Source organism: Schistosoma mansoni, assembly GCF_000237925.1.
Source record: "Schistosoma mansoni, WGS project CABG00000000 data, chromosome 1 unplaced supercontig 0076, strain Puerto Rico, whole genome shotgun sequence".
NCBI lineage: Eukaryota > Metazoa > Platyhelminthes > Trematoda > Strigeidida > Schistosomatidae > Schistosoma > Schistosoma mansoni.
The window spans coordinates 461,036-479,053 of NW_017385990.1; the positions used below are offsets into that span (position 1 = coordinate 461,036).

Below are 18,018 nucleotides of genomic sequence, written 5' to 3' on the forward strand. Positions count from 1 at the left end.
CTTAGTCTGTCGCGTAATACTTGATCACTCAAACACTAGAACCCTCCCAAGTCACAAATCAGAAGACAAGTAGAAGGAATGTTATTCCCGACACAGTGTCAAATATTATACATACCTGTCAGGTATTTATAGTTTTTAGTAGAAACGAAATCATCATTATTAGTTATCCAATCCGTGCACAGCGAGTTATCAGCATTGTCCAATAGGGAAGCTACACGTAGTGATTCTAGAATATTCTTCCAAAAACTGATTGGGTGAAATGTGTTCGGCTCCTTTTGGGCTTCTTAGAGCTTCCTCAACTTCACCTGTGGACCGTCCTCATATCAACCATTATATATTCTTTTATCTTGAATGAGATAAGATGATGGCTGGAGGAGGAGGAGGTAGTCAACAGGAAACCCTGAATCTAGGATCTTAACACAGTAGTTCACACAATGTTGAGTCACCTAGACTAGTAGCTACATTGTAACTTGATCGATAAGATTCAATCCGGACTAAGAAAGACATGACATTGATCACCATCCAGTAATCAATCAATTCTAAATTACATGCTTCCATCATCTATGTTGTGTCATTTTTGTTGAGTCTAATTCATTGTTTGTTTGTTTTTCTCCAGAACAATTCATGGTCTTGTATACAATGCTTTGAAATTATTCATGGAAATGAATCAAAAACTTTTTGATAGTTGTACACAACGATATAAAGAAGAAAGACAAAAGTTAGTCAATTGTGTTTATTGATTGGGAGGTTAATAGGTGTTATTAAATTACCTTATTTACTGTATACAATAAATAATCACTTAACACAGTTGATTCAGTCAACAAAAACTATAAGACTGGTAAGCAAAGATGGATAGTGGCTAGCAGTGGAATCCAGTTTAACGCGGGTTTCATCCTATTTGGGAATCGTCAGCTGGATGTACCTGCATCTCAGAGTTGATGTTCACTCTGAGACTTGACCCCAGTACCTTTCGCTTCAATCGCCATTGCGTTATCCACTCATTTACTGAGTCCTGATAGCCACTTGCTTGTGCAAGACTCTTTATCTTGATATTATGACTTTGTTAAACACCCTTATACAAAGCTCCATCTGAGATAGTTGGAAAGTATTGACTCTAAACAAATAATGATTCCCATAGTCTTCAAGGTTATAACGAAACAACTGATGTACTGTTATATCTTGTGGCCGAGTGGATGCCTTGGTAATGTATGAACGTGATAAGACCGCCAATCAGAGAGCAGTGAATTATCGATTGGAACAGTGACACACGAAAACCGTACGAGCACTTATCGATCCTGCTCCTGCCTAGCCCAGCCAGTTAGGTCCAAAACACCAATAACAGCCTCTGTGGTATGAATCATTATATTTCAAACATACTGAGTTTATATACCAAACAGACTGACCACATCGTACTAATAAAATATAAAATAACATTTGTACAAGAGTTAGCCAAATGTGGCTGTGAATAGGGGGAGCAGTAATTAATAGAATGGGTATAACTCAGGAATGGTAAATCGTACAATAATAGTCCAAGGGTCAAAATAAAGCTGACAATAAAAGGAACATGAATATGAGTAGTTTTATTATTTAGCAAATATACGATAAAAAATTATATGCATACTATTGGTCCATAAATGGATACCAAAGTTACCATTCACTATTGTTATCGGGATATGACATGTACACATTTAATTCAGTTAGCGACTATCATAGCATCAGATCTCATTGTTGGATTACACTCAAAGTTAAGGTTTCACGAGTAATTTATGTAGTTCTCATCTACTGTGGTAACGAGGAACGATGTGAAGTTTTCTCAAATCACACTATAAATAATTTACATCTAGACCATAACTTTAGCATTTTCTTTTCAGATTTTTATATGATTTAAAAGAGAACAGTTTTCTTAGATTGTATATGAGTGCGTGTGTTCGAACCGTTTACTATGAGCGAATGTTATCGTAGTTGAAGTATTGACTTATCCACTTAGATTGTTTATTATCATTATCATCATTGATAATAGTATTATATGAGAACCCTGACTCAAAAACAGTGATATGATAACAGATATCAATACTAGACGCCTGTTTGTTCAGGAGACAGTTTTCATGCGCCATTTGGCGATAGCCATAATAGTTCACAACACAGTATAGTTTAATTATAGGAATGAAATCATGCATGGAGTAACAAATTGAATCATTGACAGAACTGCTCCATAAAGTTTATGCACCAAATGAAAGCTTACTTCCACAATGTTGGCCACACTATGAGAGATTAATAAAAGACAATGAATCATATAATAAAACCATGTTTCTCAATGTTTAGACAAAGATCTACACTATCCTAATCAAAATGGCATTAGAAACCTTACTTACTTACTTACGCCTGTTACTCACAACGAAGCGTAAGCCGCCGACCAACATTCTCCAACCCACTCTGTCCTAGACCTTCCTTTCTAGTTCTATCCAATTTTTATTCATTCTTCTCATGTCTCTCTCCATTTCTTGGCGTAATGTGTTCTTTGGTCTTCCTCGTCTCCTATGGGCATTTAAATTCCTAACAGAATACATAAAGGTGATAAACTAACTTACCATTGTATTTTCAGTAGCCATGTGTATTTCATAGTGAATAATTACTCGTTTATTCATCAGTGATACAGTCATTGTTCCGTAGATCAGTCAGTCAATCAGCTACAACGTAGAACCAGGCACATTTATGCATCGATTCAATTTGCCATACCTCGTTAGCACAACAAGATCAACACCGAATTCTTAGAAGTAGTTAATTTAGTGGTATTAATATATAAAGAAAGATTGTATATGAGGATATAGTATAGGAAGAAAGAAAGTTATTAAGCACTTTTAATCTCAAGGTTTAAGGGATGATAAAGAGTGTATACACCTGCGCCATTGTGATCGATTCTGAGCCATGTCACCTAGAGTCTCCAACCATTGGTTACGATGATCACACCGACCCCAGCCAAGTAGTTTGCATCTACCAACATGGCTCAGACTAGAAGTTAGTGACTTCATGCTCTGATGCCACGTTATGGTTTGGCTGCCCCTAACTCTCTTCTAACCATCCTCAACACTAGTCAGCATAGCGCGTCGTGGTAATCGGTGTTCAGACATACGTAACACGTGACCCAGCCATCTCAGTCGATGAAGATTCATGACCTGATCAACTGATTTACCATCATTCCCTAATACCATGTGTCTAATCTGACTATTACTTACTCGGTGATCCCAGCAGATGCGAGCTGTTCCGTAGATAATCTACCAATTCTAACTAAAACATTTAGATAGGATAAGCAAAATCATTTGTGATGATTATTCAACGTTCGAGCTTGTCTATAAGTTGTTTGTTTATTTTACATACAATTCTATTTTACTTTGATATAGAGTATTATGCTTCTTCCTATGGTTATAAACCTTTCCATAATTTACTCTCTGTACATTGTCCAGTAATGTTGTTAAACATTTTGTTTTCTTATTGTAGAAGTAGAGAAGAAGCTAAACGTCGGGAACGTGTATGGGCAACATTAAGTGAAACTGCCAAAGGCAATCCATTATACGCTGTGGTTATGAAAGAAGCATCAATTTCTAATCGTGAATTACCTATTTCAGTTGCGCCTAATTCCATTTCATCATCACCATCTCCCATGGGTGACCATTGTGTAAATAATGGGACTCCATCTTCAAATAACACTATTGAAAATGATGACGGTTCTCTTGGTCCAGATGAAGATGTTAGCGGTTCGTTGATGAATCTTCAACGTGAAGCGGAGGATGATGTATGTAGAATATAATTTAGTGTATTACATTAGATACTACAAAAGACTATAACGTTGACATTTAGTCAGTTTTAAAATTATTTGTAAATCATATTTATTAGGTCTGATGCACTAATCGCTTGAGCTACTCATTTCCAGACTCTTATAATATCTAGTACTTTGATTTCAGGAAGTGAAAACATGAAAGACGTTTTACTTTTAAGACTACTTCATATACAGACAATAATGGTTATCTGTAGTTTATAAAATGATCTTGGAATTCGTTTATATACGTTCCTAGAATATGTAATGAAACTAAGAATGAATTTCGTATTTGGTTTCTTAGATTCAGGGAGCAAATCATCATAAAGGCTCTGATTGTATTAGTCTCAACGACAACAAAATCCAACGCTGTTGGAAGTATACATCCGAGCTACAAATCTTCAGCACCTCAAACTGTTTGAATTTTCTATACAACTTTTAACTTGATAGTGATGCCGATTGAAGGTAGTAGGTATACGGAAGGCGCGGATCGGCAAAGCAAGAGCAGCATATCTACAACTGAAAAACATCTTGAACTCAAAACAGCTGTCAACTAACACCAAAGTCAGAATTTTCAATACAAACATCAAGACAATTCTACTGTACGGGGCGGAAACCTGGAGAACTACGAAAGCCATCATCCAGAAGATACATGTGTTTGTTAACAGTTGTCTATGCAAAATACTTCGGATTTGTTGACCAGACACTATCAGGAACAACCTACCGTACGGAGAGAACAAACCAGATTCCAGCGGAGGAAGAAGTGCTGGAAGTGGATAGGACACATACTAGGGAAAGCAGCCAACTGCGTCACAAGGCAAGCCCTCACATGGAATCCTGAAGGCTAAAGGAAAAAGAGGAAGACGAGGAACACATTACGTCGATAAATGGAGACAAACATGAGAAAAATGAACAACAATTGGATAGCGCTAGAAAGGAAGTAATATGCTTGAGCTAATTCGATTTCCTCGGTAAACGAACAAAGGACAATGACATAGTAACACAATAAGCTAATCTAATCCGTCGTCTCAGGTCCCGCTAACTAAAGGAAGAAGTCCAAGGCGAAGTAGGGGAATATATATTTCGTAAGCAGCCGAGTACAAGCAAATCATAAGGGGAAAAAGTCAAACGTATATATACAGCGATAAATTGTCCTTGGGCAGCATTACAAAATAGCACACTCAAAGATACGACGGACCAATAGTATTTGAGATATTTTACTAGTGGAAAATACAACTTGAAGGTGAAAAGAGCGCCTTTGGCGCGAAAATAAAGAAATTCAAATTTTCAAAATAAAATTATAAAATTAAGCCATTTACCAAGTAAGTTCTGGGGATCTGACATCTCCAACAGGAAGGCCTACGGCAGAGTGTGTTGAAGAATTCTGGTCGGCATCCCATGCTGCATTGGGATCTCGACCCGAAATTTCTTTCCTTAAACGCCGAATGTTTTATTACTTAATTTATGTATAAGATAGTATCCCTTGTTTAGTTCACACCAAACAACTAACCTAATCAATTATATAAAAAAAGTATAAGTACGCATAGATTTATGGCTTTTTTATCGCTTATCTAATTTATATTTCAGACGGAACTTCGTGGTATAATTAATGAACGACGTCGTGATAAACTTCCTATGATTCAAAGAAAATCAGAGCTTCCTCATAGTCAAACTACTATTCGTGCACTTGAACAACATCGTCGTCCAGATGAATACTTAAAAACTCAACCTGACAGCTAAGGTTTACAGGATTTTTTTCTTCAAAATATTAATTATTAGCTAAGTATCCCGGTCTCAGCAGGTTTCTGACACACACACACATATATGTGTGAATGTAAAAAAATACAAACCTATGGTATAGTATAATGCTTCATTCTTTTTCCCCATAGATGTAGCTTACTGTTGAGATGTCCATTTCTCTGAAACTGTTCAATGTTAACTATCGAGTTCAATCAGTTTATCTCGTTGTTTTTTTTCTTTTCCCGGAACAAAAATTGTTGTTGTATAATGAATGTTCTTTTTTTTGTGTTTACTTACTTACTTACTGCCTTTCAATCTCTTTACTCGAATCATTCAACATGTTTGTATTATCTGTCACCGCCTTTTTACCCCCCCACCGGGCCCCCTTCCGGCATCCACCCACTTTTTTTCTCTACAATCAAGATTTCACTTGGACTCAGTATTTCAGTTTATTGTTTTACACCTTTTTAACTTATCTCGTATACTCACTCACACACACAGATGTGTATGTGTGTGTGTGTGTGTTCGTTTGTTTTGTGTTATATGATATACTACTTTTTACTAGTATATTAAGTAGTATCTTCCAACAATATTTGATATAAGTTAGTGTTTGTTTCTTTGTTCATTACCATTTTCTTCCCCTCATGTATACACTGGTGCAAAAAGAAAATGCACATTGAAGATAAAACCTAGTCATCATAAGTAATAACTTTTTATGTTCTTCCTTATTATTATTATTATCTTATTCATACTATTACTACTACCTTGAATATGAATATTATCTCTCAGGTCTTTTTCCTGTTCTCCCCTCTTCTCTTCTCTAATCTCCTTCTTTCTTCACCATCCATTGCTTCATTGAATAAAGATATATGTGTTAATTATCTTTTCTTCCAAATGTGATCTTGTCCATGTTTCGTTTCATTGGTCTAATTAACCATCTATTCTTATATTATTTGATCAATTTCTGTCTTCTTAATTTTCTAGTGTTTATTAGTAGTATAAGTAGTTAGTAGTAGTGATAGGTGGAAAGTAAAAAAAAAGGATAATAATCATCTACAGAAATACATATGATTGTTAATTATATTGTATCCGACTTCTCTTATATATTCTCATTTGTTTTTTTTTTCTTGGTTTTTCTTTCTTTACCCGTTTTCTGGCAATAGACAATATTCATTGCATATATATATATATACATTGATATTTGTGTAATCACTTGTATTGAAATAATTGATATACAAATATTTACTGATGTTTGATATTTTGTTTATTTGAGTATGTAAACAAACAAACAAACAAAGAAGTACATGAATAAATATGTATTGATTATATGCTGACTAGTGACTGGATCCATGAGGTATTTCCTGGAGTTCTAATGAGAAACAGTGATCAGTGGAGTTCAACCAGGTCTGGTAGGAGTTATCAACTCACTGAAGACAATGATGAATGCGCTACACTTCATCATTTGATATGTATGAGGTTTGGAATACTATTCGGATACCCGAACCGTGGCATTTGGTTTGCTTGAGGAGTCACTACTACCCGAGCCTTTGATCTGAATTTCTAATCCGAATGGCAGTGGAACAACGTCAGAAAATGTAGTTTTATGGTAGCCGGCGATCAACAATAGGTTAATACGCCATTTGTTCCTTCAGGGTCCTGATGAATGTGTCACTCGATTTCGTGGATCAGTTGAAGTTAGAAATTAACATCGTTGGATGCCGACTAAGTGGTACTAGAGGTTAAGCATTCGCGCAAGAGACTGATAGGTTTTGGGTTCGAATCTTGCGAAGCGGGGTCGTGGATGCGTACTGTTGAGGAGTCCCACAATAGGACGAAACGGCCGTTCAGGTTTTCCATGGTGGTTCAGCTTCAATCGACTCATGAATCCAACTATACTACATAAATATGTTTTCTAGATTTATAGCGGAGTTGTAGTTAAAGCTTTACTATGAAATCATTGTCATTGATACTCTAGGTTGAAAATGAATTTTCTTAGGAGTTTAAAATAGCTATGAAAGTTATAAACAAAGATGGATGGTGGCTAACAGTGGAATTCAGTTTGACGCGCGTTTCGTCCTATTTGGGACTCGTCAGCCGGGTGTACCTGCATCTCAGAGTTGATGTTCACTCTGGAACTCGAACCCAATACCGTTCGCTTCAAACGCCATCACGTTATCCACTTAGCTACTGAGTCCTGATAGCCACTTGCTTGTTTAAATTTATTTACTATTGTTTGTTTGAATTTTCCCATCGATGTGTTAGGACTGCAATTGATCAGTCTGTTATTGGCATATGTGTATACTGTACATATTGCCTCGAAACAGTTACTTTTATCGATGCTTTATTATTCGATTTAGTCGTAGCTCAGAGCTTACAAAAGAAAGGATTACACTAATTTGTTTCTCTTGATAGTGGAGTTGCAAATCACATGTTTAGGGGGGCTCAAACACTTAACTATGAATCATGAAGTTGAAGTTCTTCGTTTAAAGTTGTTGAATAATATTTATAGCCCATACATATTTTAACTATAACAGTGGTTGCGTACATTGTAACATTAGCATTTAGTAAGTGATTGCTTATGATAGTTGAATGTAATCATGGTTAACTTGCACATTATTGTGTGTATAGTTCGATTTTCAAGGATGACTCTTGCACTCTATGTTACGTCCGTCATTAAGTGCTGTTCCATTCTTGACTACTAGAGTACTCATTAGATAGTTCTAAATTTTACTAGTTAGTGTGCTTAATCTGACTTTATTGTTTACTCTTACCACACTGCCATATCTAGAATGAGCTTTCTCCGTAAGCAAATGTCTAGGACGCAACCTTCTTACCGAATTAATTTTCGATGAGGTACAAAGCATTATACATTCGCAGTAAAACTGTGTGAACTTATTAATTCAATGGATTATAAGTTCGAATCTCAACTTTTCTGAGTTCGCAAACCTACTTAATTAAAGGGGTACTGATATGGGTCATGTGTGTTTACTGAGCAAAGACAGGTATAACCATTCTGGAGTACAGTAGATCATTGTCATATTTAAAAGATATAAAAATATTGGTACAAAAAGGCACCAAATATATATGCGCCACATAGATCAATCGATTTGTGTTGGCGTTAGTATACTGTCCGGCGACCCGAATCGAAGCAGGTTATATAAAAGATTGATTCACTAAATAATTTTGCTTGAATTAAAATAGTCAATCTTGTAGTCTGGTTCTTTATTGTTGGTTAAGAAATGTATATATGTGTGCCATGTGATCTAATGTGTCTAGTCAAGTATCGACTATTATGCGCATACACAAGATACCTTCTTTTTTAAATCGTTATTTCAGACAAATAACTTTGCGTTTTTTTAGCGAGTTGGTTTTCTACAGGATGGGGTCGCTAACCACATGCCCAACCCTCCTCCTTTACCTGGGCTTGGGACCGGCAGTAGCTCCCGGAGGAGCTACAGGCGGAGTTAGACAAATAACTTATACAATGTATATTCACTGTAAACTTTCAATATTGTTTATTTATTCTTGCTTAAAATCAATGATTGAATTGGAGATTTCAATGGATACTTTTTATTATTCACTGTCGTATTCCTCATCATTCGTTACTTGAGGATGATTTCACACTTGCTTTATTAGCTGAGTTAAAGGTGCAATATTTTTGTCTATCTAAATAACTTTAATACATTTTGCTATTGATCTATTGAGAATCTTAATGTAAAATGGTGGTTGGAGGTGGTCAAGAAGAAACCCTGGACCTGGGTTTCGTGCTACTTGGTACTCGTCAGCAAGGTGTACTTGTAATCTTGAGGGAACTGGTGCTCCACGATGGATTCGATCCTGTGTCACTCAGCTTCACAATCAGAGACGTTACCACTGAGCTATTCGGGCCGCGACCGGCCTCCTGTTGGACTGAGATGTAATCACAATTGATTGATCACTGGGTGGTGATCAATGTCATGCGTGTCAAGTCCTTCTTAGTGCTGATCGAATGCTATCGATTAAGTTGCAATGTGGCCACTAGTCTAGGTGGCTCGACACTGCGTGCACTATGTTGAGATAAGGTAGTGGTTGAAGGTGATCAACAGGAAACCCTGGGCCTCAGAAGGACTTGACACGCATGACATTGATCACCACCCAGTGATCAATCAATTGAGAGTCTTAATGTAGATGAATAGAGAATGGATTCATGTTATCTATATTTTGAAAATTTCTCAATTGTAGTTCATAGTTTGCCTGTGAATCATAATCAGGAAGCCTCATTTTCAGCAGTCAGGGTTTATGGACTGGTGAAACTTGGGCATCCAAAGTCACATTACATCTGTTTCATACGTTCAATGGAGCGGAAAAAATTTATTTGTTTAAACAGATTAAAATTGGTACAAGGAGGCACCGAATATATATGCGCGACACTTCGTCATTCGATTTGTGTGAGGTTTGGAATACCGCCCGGACACCCAGACGGTAACAGTTGTTTTTGTTCGGAGGCTGATCCCCGAGCTTTTGACCTGAAGGTCTAATCCACATGGCAGTAGAACAACGTTAGGAGATATAGTTCCATGGTAGCCAGTGACCAACAATAGGTTCAAACGCCAAGTGTTCCTTCAGGTTCCTGGGATTAGCCCATGTGAACCATTGGTTTAGAATGAGAGTTTCCCAACTCCCCTTGGTGGATCCTCTATATCCACCAACCCGGTCAAAGCGCCAAGCATTTGCTTTTCATCCTCTTAATTTCGTAAACAACAGTAATGCCGCGAGACGTTTTGAGATGATTTCATATTTACCACACAATAATAGGAGTTCAAGCGGAATCAATTATCACGGTCTGGTGAAGTTGCAAAAGACGGATGTTAAATTAAGCAAGTTAAGATCCGATGATACGACATCATTAATATCTGAAAATGTTCAACTCGGTAGCGTAAAAGTAACATGTTATGAAATCGACAGACCGACTGCGAACGTTCACCTTGAAACCATTGCAACAAAAGGTATTTGAAAGTATGAACAATATATCACTTCCGGGAATAAAAGCCTTGGTGAAGCTAATCAGCGAACACTTCGTATGGACAAACAAGAATGGAGATGTGTAACTGAAAACAGACATGCATGAAGTGTCAGAAAGTCAAAGTACATCGTTATACTAATTCTGCAGTGGTTTTTTCTCTCACCCAGATTCTAGATTCGAATATATACACATCAATGTCATGGGACCACAGCCGATTTCAAATGGCTACAGCCATCGTTTTACATGGATTGATAGATTCAAACGACAGCATGTAGCGGTACCGATAAGGGACACCTCAGACTAGTCTGTAGCCAAAGCCCTAATCGAGAATTAGATTATTTGTTATAAAGTGCCAGCGATTAACACAACTGATAGAGGAACTCAATTCGAAAGTTGCCTCTTCCAACAGCCTACAAAACTCCTAGGAATTCTACGTTTTCTCACGACATCCTACCATCCAATCGCAAACGGAATGGCTGAACGCCTGAATGAGCAGTTAAAAGCGTCTCTTACAGCTGTCATTGTCAACAACGATTAGGCCAATAAGCCTGTTCTAGTCATGCTGGGTTTAAGAACAACAATTAAACAGGACGTTAGATTTGGTATATGAAGCTACTCTACGTTTACCCGAATTTTTCGCATCAGGTAAAAGTGTTCCAACTGATGTAAACAACTACGTGCAGAGCCTAAAGAAGCACATGAACGATTTAAAAATATCACTTCTCAGACTACATCAGCAACGAATGTTCGTACCGCAGGAACTACATAATAGCACTCATATATTCATTAGAAGAGATAATATACAGCCATCTTTGCAGCCGAATTATGACGGTCCGTCCAAAGTGATTACAAGAACAGATGAAACGGCTACCGTAGAAAAAGCTGGAAAGATAGATGTAATCAGCATCGATCGAGTTAAACCAGCTTACATCGAAAATGGTCATCAGCCGAAAAGTGCAGATCCTCCAAAGACAGTGACATCAGCGAAATGAGTCTCAGATATGAACGACGCAAATAAAGCAAAGAGAAGAGACATCAGTAGCGACGAGATATGGACGAAGAATTAAATGGCCTCACTGGTACATAGTTGAAATTTCCAACCTCTTTGGATACAAAGTATTCTTCTTCCTCTTCGTTGTGTACGCACGCATCACTAAGCCTATGTATCATAAAACTCGACATGTTTATGCCCGTATTTAATCTTTTGGAAACGATACCATATCCTTCTCTATCCCTTGCCATTATTTTATCTGGCCTCACAGACATGCGCAAACTCAGACACACATCACTAATGTTAGCATACACCCTAGCTTTACCTTAATTTTGTATAAGCCGATATCTTCTAACAATCGTAATTATTCTATTCAGTTTACCATTCCTTTGGCAAACACAATCAATTTTTGTATATGTGTTTGCTTGCATGGGGAGTTATTATAGCAACACCCCGACGATTTATTTCGATTAGGGTTGGTTTCTGTCAAGCCCCTTTATCAACTTATTTAACAATGTTAGTCAAACAGTAGCAATCTGTTTATTTCTTTGTAACATTATGACCATCATGTATGTATAAACGTGTATACTTGTTCACAGGTGAAAGCCTACGCACATATTTCTATCTAGCTTAAATACCGCTCGATGAATCATTCTCTTTCCGATGTATATATGCTCGAATCCTATTAGTAGCCTTTGCCGTGCCTTGATGCTATCCAGCTACAAATTCGTCTCTATATTTGCTCGCTCATACACATTAGACTCTCTGCTCCAAATGCGCTCGATGTGCTTGTAACTTTGTTTATCGTACTATCCTCCAATAAACTGAATTTGAACACCGTTAGGATTTATATAATAACTGTTATCAAGGTGATTGATTGATTAACGAAGCTAAGCTACTATTATGGGATTCAGCAATTAAGAGATAATTCTTATGTGAGTTATTTATTTAGATTTATTTAAACACATAAATATTGGTACAAGGAAGCACCAGATACATATGCGCCACACAAATCTCATTTGATTTGTGTGAGGGCTGTGATACTGCCCAGGTGCCCAAACTGAAGCAGGTGGTTTTCACACAAGGCCACACCCGGAGCCTTTGACCTGAAGGTCTGATCCACAAGGCAGAGGAGCACCGTAAGGAGATGCAGTCCCATGGTAGCCGGTGACCAACGATTGATTCATACTCCATTTGTTCCCTGAGGATACTGGAGCCCATGTACACAATTGGTTTGGAATCAGGGTTTTCTTACCATTTTTCAAGTTGAACACTATATTATGATGCAGAACAGCAACGGCATCTAAGGTGCTTCTTTTGTATTTGTAAGCAAACTGATACAGATCAATGTGCTCTTGTAGTGCAGGCTGCAGTGAGAGTATCAATAATTCTTCCGACTCCCCTAGGTGGATCTTCCATATCTACCGACCCGGTTAAAGCGCCTGACATTTGCTTTTCGTCCTCTTAATTTCTTAAACACCACTTCTGATGAGAGAAGGCACTGAGTAGCACTTCCCTGGCAGAGGCTATATACGCGTGACCATGTGAGAACATTTCGAGAGGGAGAGCGGACTCTACCCACTCTCGACCGTACCGGAGCATTTGAGGGCAGTAGTAGTGAAAAGTATAAACCATGTAAGCCCAAGTAAATAGAACAAGGTTTAAACCTGTAACTCAGTAATGGATAGTTATGCTTTTTATAGACAAATGACAAAGAACCTTAAACATTATGTACATATATATTTTAATTGTAAATATTTACAAAATTTGTTAATTAGATGAGTTTTTTTAAAGACCCTCCTGTGTTAAGTTATCCAGAAGATTTTGTAGTTTTCTTTTTAAAACAGTTAAACCAGAGAATATAATTGCTCTTGGTTGTAATGATCCACAAGTTTCAATATTGAAATAGAAACGATTTGGCTTTTAAAGAAAAAAGAAAGGAATTTACTTTAATGGTAATATACGGACAAAAAAAAGGATTCACTACATTTATGATAAAAACTTTGTAACTAAGCTATTAAAATTTCGAACGACATTGTGATAGGAAGTAACCGTATGGTGACGACGAATTACTCTTAGCTCCAATACCTTGAACTACAAACACAGATCATCCTTCCTTGTCCTTCTGACAGCCTAAAAAAAAATCCTATTCAAAATACCTAAAAGATTAAATACTAATGAGATAAGTGAGCAGTTATTGAATACGGATGTATTTACAATATCCTTGAAATCACAGCAACAAGTGTCTCAGGGAAGTCCTACTCACTGCCTTTTCGTACCAGGGGTGTTGTTTGCGAAAGTGTGAGGACAAAAAGCGAATGTCCGGAGCTTTAACCGGGTTGGTGGACAAGGCGAGTCCACCTAGGGGAGTTGGAAAACCTTCATCCCAAACCAATGGTGCACATGGCCTGGCTCCAGTATCCTGAGGGAACAAATGGCATATGAACCAATCGTTGATAACCGGCTACCATGGGACCGCATCTCCTTACGATGCTCCACTGCCTTGTGGACTAGACCTTCAGGTCAAAGGCTCCGGGTGTGGCCCTGTGTGAAAACCACCTGCTTCAGTTTGGGCACCTGGGCAGTATCACAGCCCTCACACAAATCAAATGAGATTTGTGTGGCGCATATGTATCTGGTGCTTCCTTGTAACAATATTTATGTGTTTAAATAAATAAATAAATGTCTCAGTAAAGATCTAACAACCCAAAAAGGAGACAGGTGTCCTTAGCCACAGTGATGATGGAATGACATCGTGAAATGCTACTAAGCACAACAGCGATATAAAAAGTAGTGAAAACAATTCCTAGAGATTTAGGCTAATCCAAAAACACATTTCGTTCTTAATTTTTAATATATTATAACAATGCAGTTGAAGTGGTTATGAATACGTGATTTATTATACGTTTCTAAATGATTAAGCGACAATGGATGTTACATTTTGTTGGGGGTCGATAACTTGTAACTAAGTGACTTTTAAAACAATAATTTTGGGGATATAGAAAAGTCGCTTAATCTGAGAAAGTGTGCATCAACACAGGGTATTGTGCCTTAAATCGGAACAATGGTAGTAGGCTGACAAGAAGTCAAGAATTGCATAGATACATGTCATTTCAAGTTAGACCCTTTTACGCTTCTGCACTCTGACGAAGAAATTTACATCCCCCAACATAACTCAGGTCAACAGCCAGTCCAACTGTAGTCCAGTACCACATTGTGATCTGGTCACTTATAATCTTTCCCAACCCACTGGTATTCTATCATCATAGCACATTGAGATGCCTGGTGATTGGGGGTAAATAAGATGTGTCCCAATTATTTCGAATCGGTTTTGACAAGTACCCGGAACTCGAACACTCAACGAGAAAAACTTCTACTTTTAACCAGTAATTTAATGGACCACACCACAGCCATTGAATAGACTTCATTTTAGAAAGCATGCCATAAAGTTAAGGATAGAAGAAAATCCGGTCATATATTTCAGTTAAAGATCATCCGGTCGTTTAATAACCTGTGGACATTCACGTTAAACATGCTCTCTAAATACGACTGCCATCCAGCTGGTAACCATTAGCAGCTTGAGATGAAAATAATAAAAGACGTCTACTCCTTACTTTACATCTACTTAGTGGCCTTCTTGAGTAACACAACTGTATCTCCTAAGAAAAACTTAAAACACCGTGTTTTGAACTCATACATAACTTTCTGTCTGGGGAACGTAACACAGACCTACCAATATTCAATGAACGACGTACTTGATAGCCTTGGTCCTGTACAAGAGTATGTAAAGATAATTGTTAAACTGCAATTCGTGATAACGAAACATTTTCAATATATGATTCTGTTAACTAATTCAAGTCAAGGATGATCGTCTGTTACACAATCGAAAGCATGGAATGACTAGATTAATCTGGAGTTCCGGTGTCGCCAAGACATATCTTGATGTCCAAATGTAAATTGTTGCTCCAGGACTGGCCTGCGTCAACACCTGAACTAAGGATAGGGAGTGAAGTAGTTGAACGCGTCGACAACTTCACTTATCTTAGAAGTCTGATCAGCCCTAATGGGTTGGTGTCTGATGAAATCTCAGCACGGATTCAAAAAGCTCGTTTGGCTTTTTCCAACTTACGTCACCTATGGCGAAGACGAGATATCCGTCTATCAATTAAGGGACGAGTATACTACGCAGCAGTTCGCTCTGTTCTACTTTACGGCTGCGAAACATGGCCATTAAGAGTAGAAGATACTCGTAGGTTACTAGTATTTGACCACAGATGCCTTAGAAATATTGCTCGCATCTGCTGGGATTATCGGGTAAGTAATAGTGAGGTTATACGCAGGGTATTAGGGAATGATGGTAAATCAGTTGATCAGGTCATGAATCTTCATCGACTGAGATGGCTGGGCCACGTGTTACGTATGCCTGAACACCGATTACCACGACGCGCAATGCTGACTAGTATTGGGGATGGTTGGAAGAGAGTTAGGGGCGGTCAAATCAAAACATGGCATCAGTGCTTGAAGTCACTAACTTCTGGTCTGAGCCATGTTGGCAGATGCAGATTACCTGGTTGGGGTCGGCGTGATCATCGTAACCAATGGTTGGAGACTCTGGGTGACATGGCTCAGAATCGATCACAATGGCGTAGGTGTATACACTCTTTATCTTCCTTTAAACCTTGAGATTAAAATTGCTTCATAACTTTTTTCCTTCCTATACTATATCCTTATATACAACCTTTCTTTATATACTACCACCATTAAATTAACTACTTCTATGAATCCGGTGTTGATCTTGTTGTGCTAACGAGGTATGGCAACTTGGACCGATGCATATATGTGCCTGGTCCTACGTTGTAGCTGACTGACTGATGTCCCTTCTTTAGCAAATGATTTACTGTTCCGACAGCTAAGTCCGGTTGAAGACAGCGATCACATAAAAACGCAAACTGCAAGAAGGATGTTCTTAGTAAATAGTGTTCTGCAAACAGACTACTCAAAATCAGTAATATTATATACTATGTATCGTATGAAAAATTAAACAGGACTAACTTTTATTTCACCAGTAAGCGACAAGTAGTATCGACTTTGCAGGTTACTCATTCGCTAATGAAACCAAAACTTGACTATTAAGCTCAATTTATGCTCCTTACATAAACTATACAGGTTGAAGTAGGTTTGAACAAGTATTCCAATAGTTGTTATCGAAAGCCTTAGACTATTCAGTACACTGTGTGATTGTTATACATGGAAATAATTAAGGCATTAAATCTTGAAAAGGTATCTTACCTTCCCAGTAGGATCATAGGGTGCCTGATGTTCATTTTCTGGTAAAGTTGAATATTCCGAACGTGGCCATTCTTCCGGTTTATGCAAAAATGTATGTCTTAAGGCATTATCTGGGTCATACTCAAACCCTACACCAGCAGTTGGATTCCATTTTGCATGTTCTTTACCAAAACCTTTTTTTGCGATTGCTCTTAATTTCAGGCGTTGCCCCTTGCGCATTTTAACAATTAGTATGGATTCCTGAAAACCACAAATATATTTATATCCAGAGAGAGTAAGTTAACAGAGCGAATTAACTACAGATCCACGTTTCAACAGAATTACATACAGTTTACAAACTTTTGATGAAAGTAAACAAAGTGGACAAACAAACCCTAGTTTAGTTCTGATAAACCAAGATTTTAAAAGATAGTATACGCTTTATCAAATTACACACGACATATATAAAGAAAATATGCGCTAACCTGACCAACATATGACGATTCATCAGCATCTCTTGATGGTACAGGTTGTACATCACGGTTACTGCTGATCAGATCTGCTCCAGTAACATGCCTTGGTGCATCCGTAGTACAACATACATCCAATGTAAGTTCAACGGAACATTGCTCACAGAATTCGCGGCAAGGACACTCTCGGAAATAAGTCATTTTATCAACTACATTATCACACGTCAGTGGAATTAACCCAACGCGTTGAGCAATGAATTCATCATTTAACATTGTATTATTGTCTTCAATCTGTACCCAATCTATTGCAAGAGTAGGGACTTCAGCGATACAAACACGCCGAATAGCATTGGCTACGCTTAAATCAGTCTCTTCCAGGACAAACTTTATGTTTTCATTGTTAAAGCTCGTTAATGTGACGATAGGCTGATTGGCATATGGCATCTCTAACTGTTTTAGGAATCTAATGCAAAATAAAAAAGTAAGTGGAAGTCTTCAGAAGCAATAACTTCAGTGGTCATATTTATAAACCAAATGAAATATGCGAAACTTGAATTCGAGAGCGGTAAAAAGATCATATTGATTGTTTATAGTAACCATCTTATCAATAAAACTTCTTTATAGCTCGTACTAACACTCACAGTGATAAAAAATTGTCTTCTGACACTGGCATCAAATAAACTGAGAACAAAAGTAGTTTGAATGCCAGTCAACGTTGAAGATTAGGAAACTGTAA

At 37.6% G+C, this 18,018-nt stretch overlaps 2 protein-coding genes across 2 annotated transcripts in view; one reads left to right on the forward strand and one right to left on the reverse strand.

Annotated features, from left to right (window-relative positions):
- Smp_176600 (protein phosphatase 2A regulatory subunit,putative) overlaps window positions 1-5,788 on the forward strand; it is a 44,067-nt gene extending 38,279 nt beyond the window's left edge. The window contains exons 9-11 of the mRNA XM_018791759.1: window positions 617-718; window positions 3,496-3,790; window positions 5,399-5,788. Of these exons, the coding sequence (XP_018645081.1) occupies window positions 617-718; window positions 3,496-3,790; window positions 5,399-5,551 (550 nt within the window). The 3' untranslated portion in view covers window positions 5,552-5,788. The remainder of the gene's footprint in view (window positions 1-616; window positions 719-3,495; window positions 3,791-5,398) is intronic.
- Window positions 5,789-13,332: 7,544 nt separating this feature from the next.
- Smp_099170 (DNA-directed rna polymerase II subunit,putative) lies at window positions 13,333-17,726 on the reverse strand (the record flags this gene model as incomplete). The annotated part of the gene is made up of 3 exons (XM_018791760.1): window positions 13,333-13,464; window positions 16,834-17,073; window positions 17,298-17,726. 3 exons carry the CDS (start codon window positions 17,724-17,726, stop codon window positions 13,333-13,335), a joined length of 801 nt encoding a protein of 266 aa, XP_018645082.1.
- Window positions 17,727-18,018: the final 292 nt, after the last annotated feature.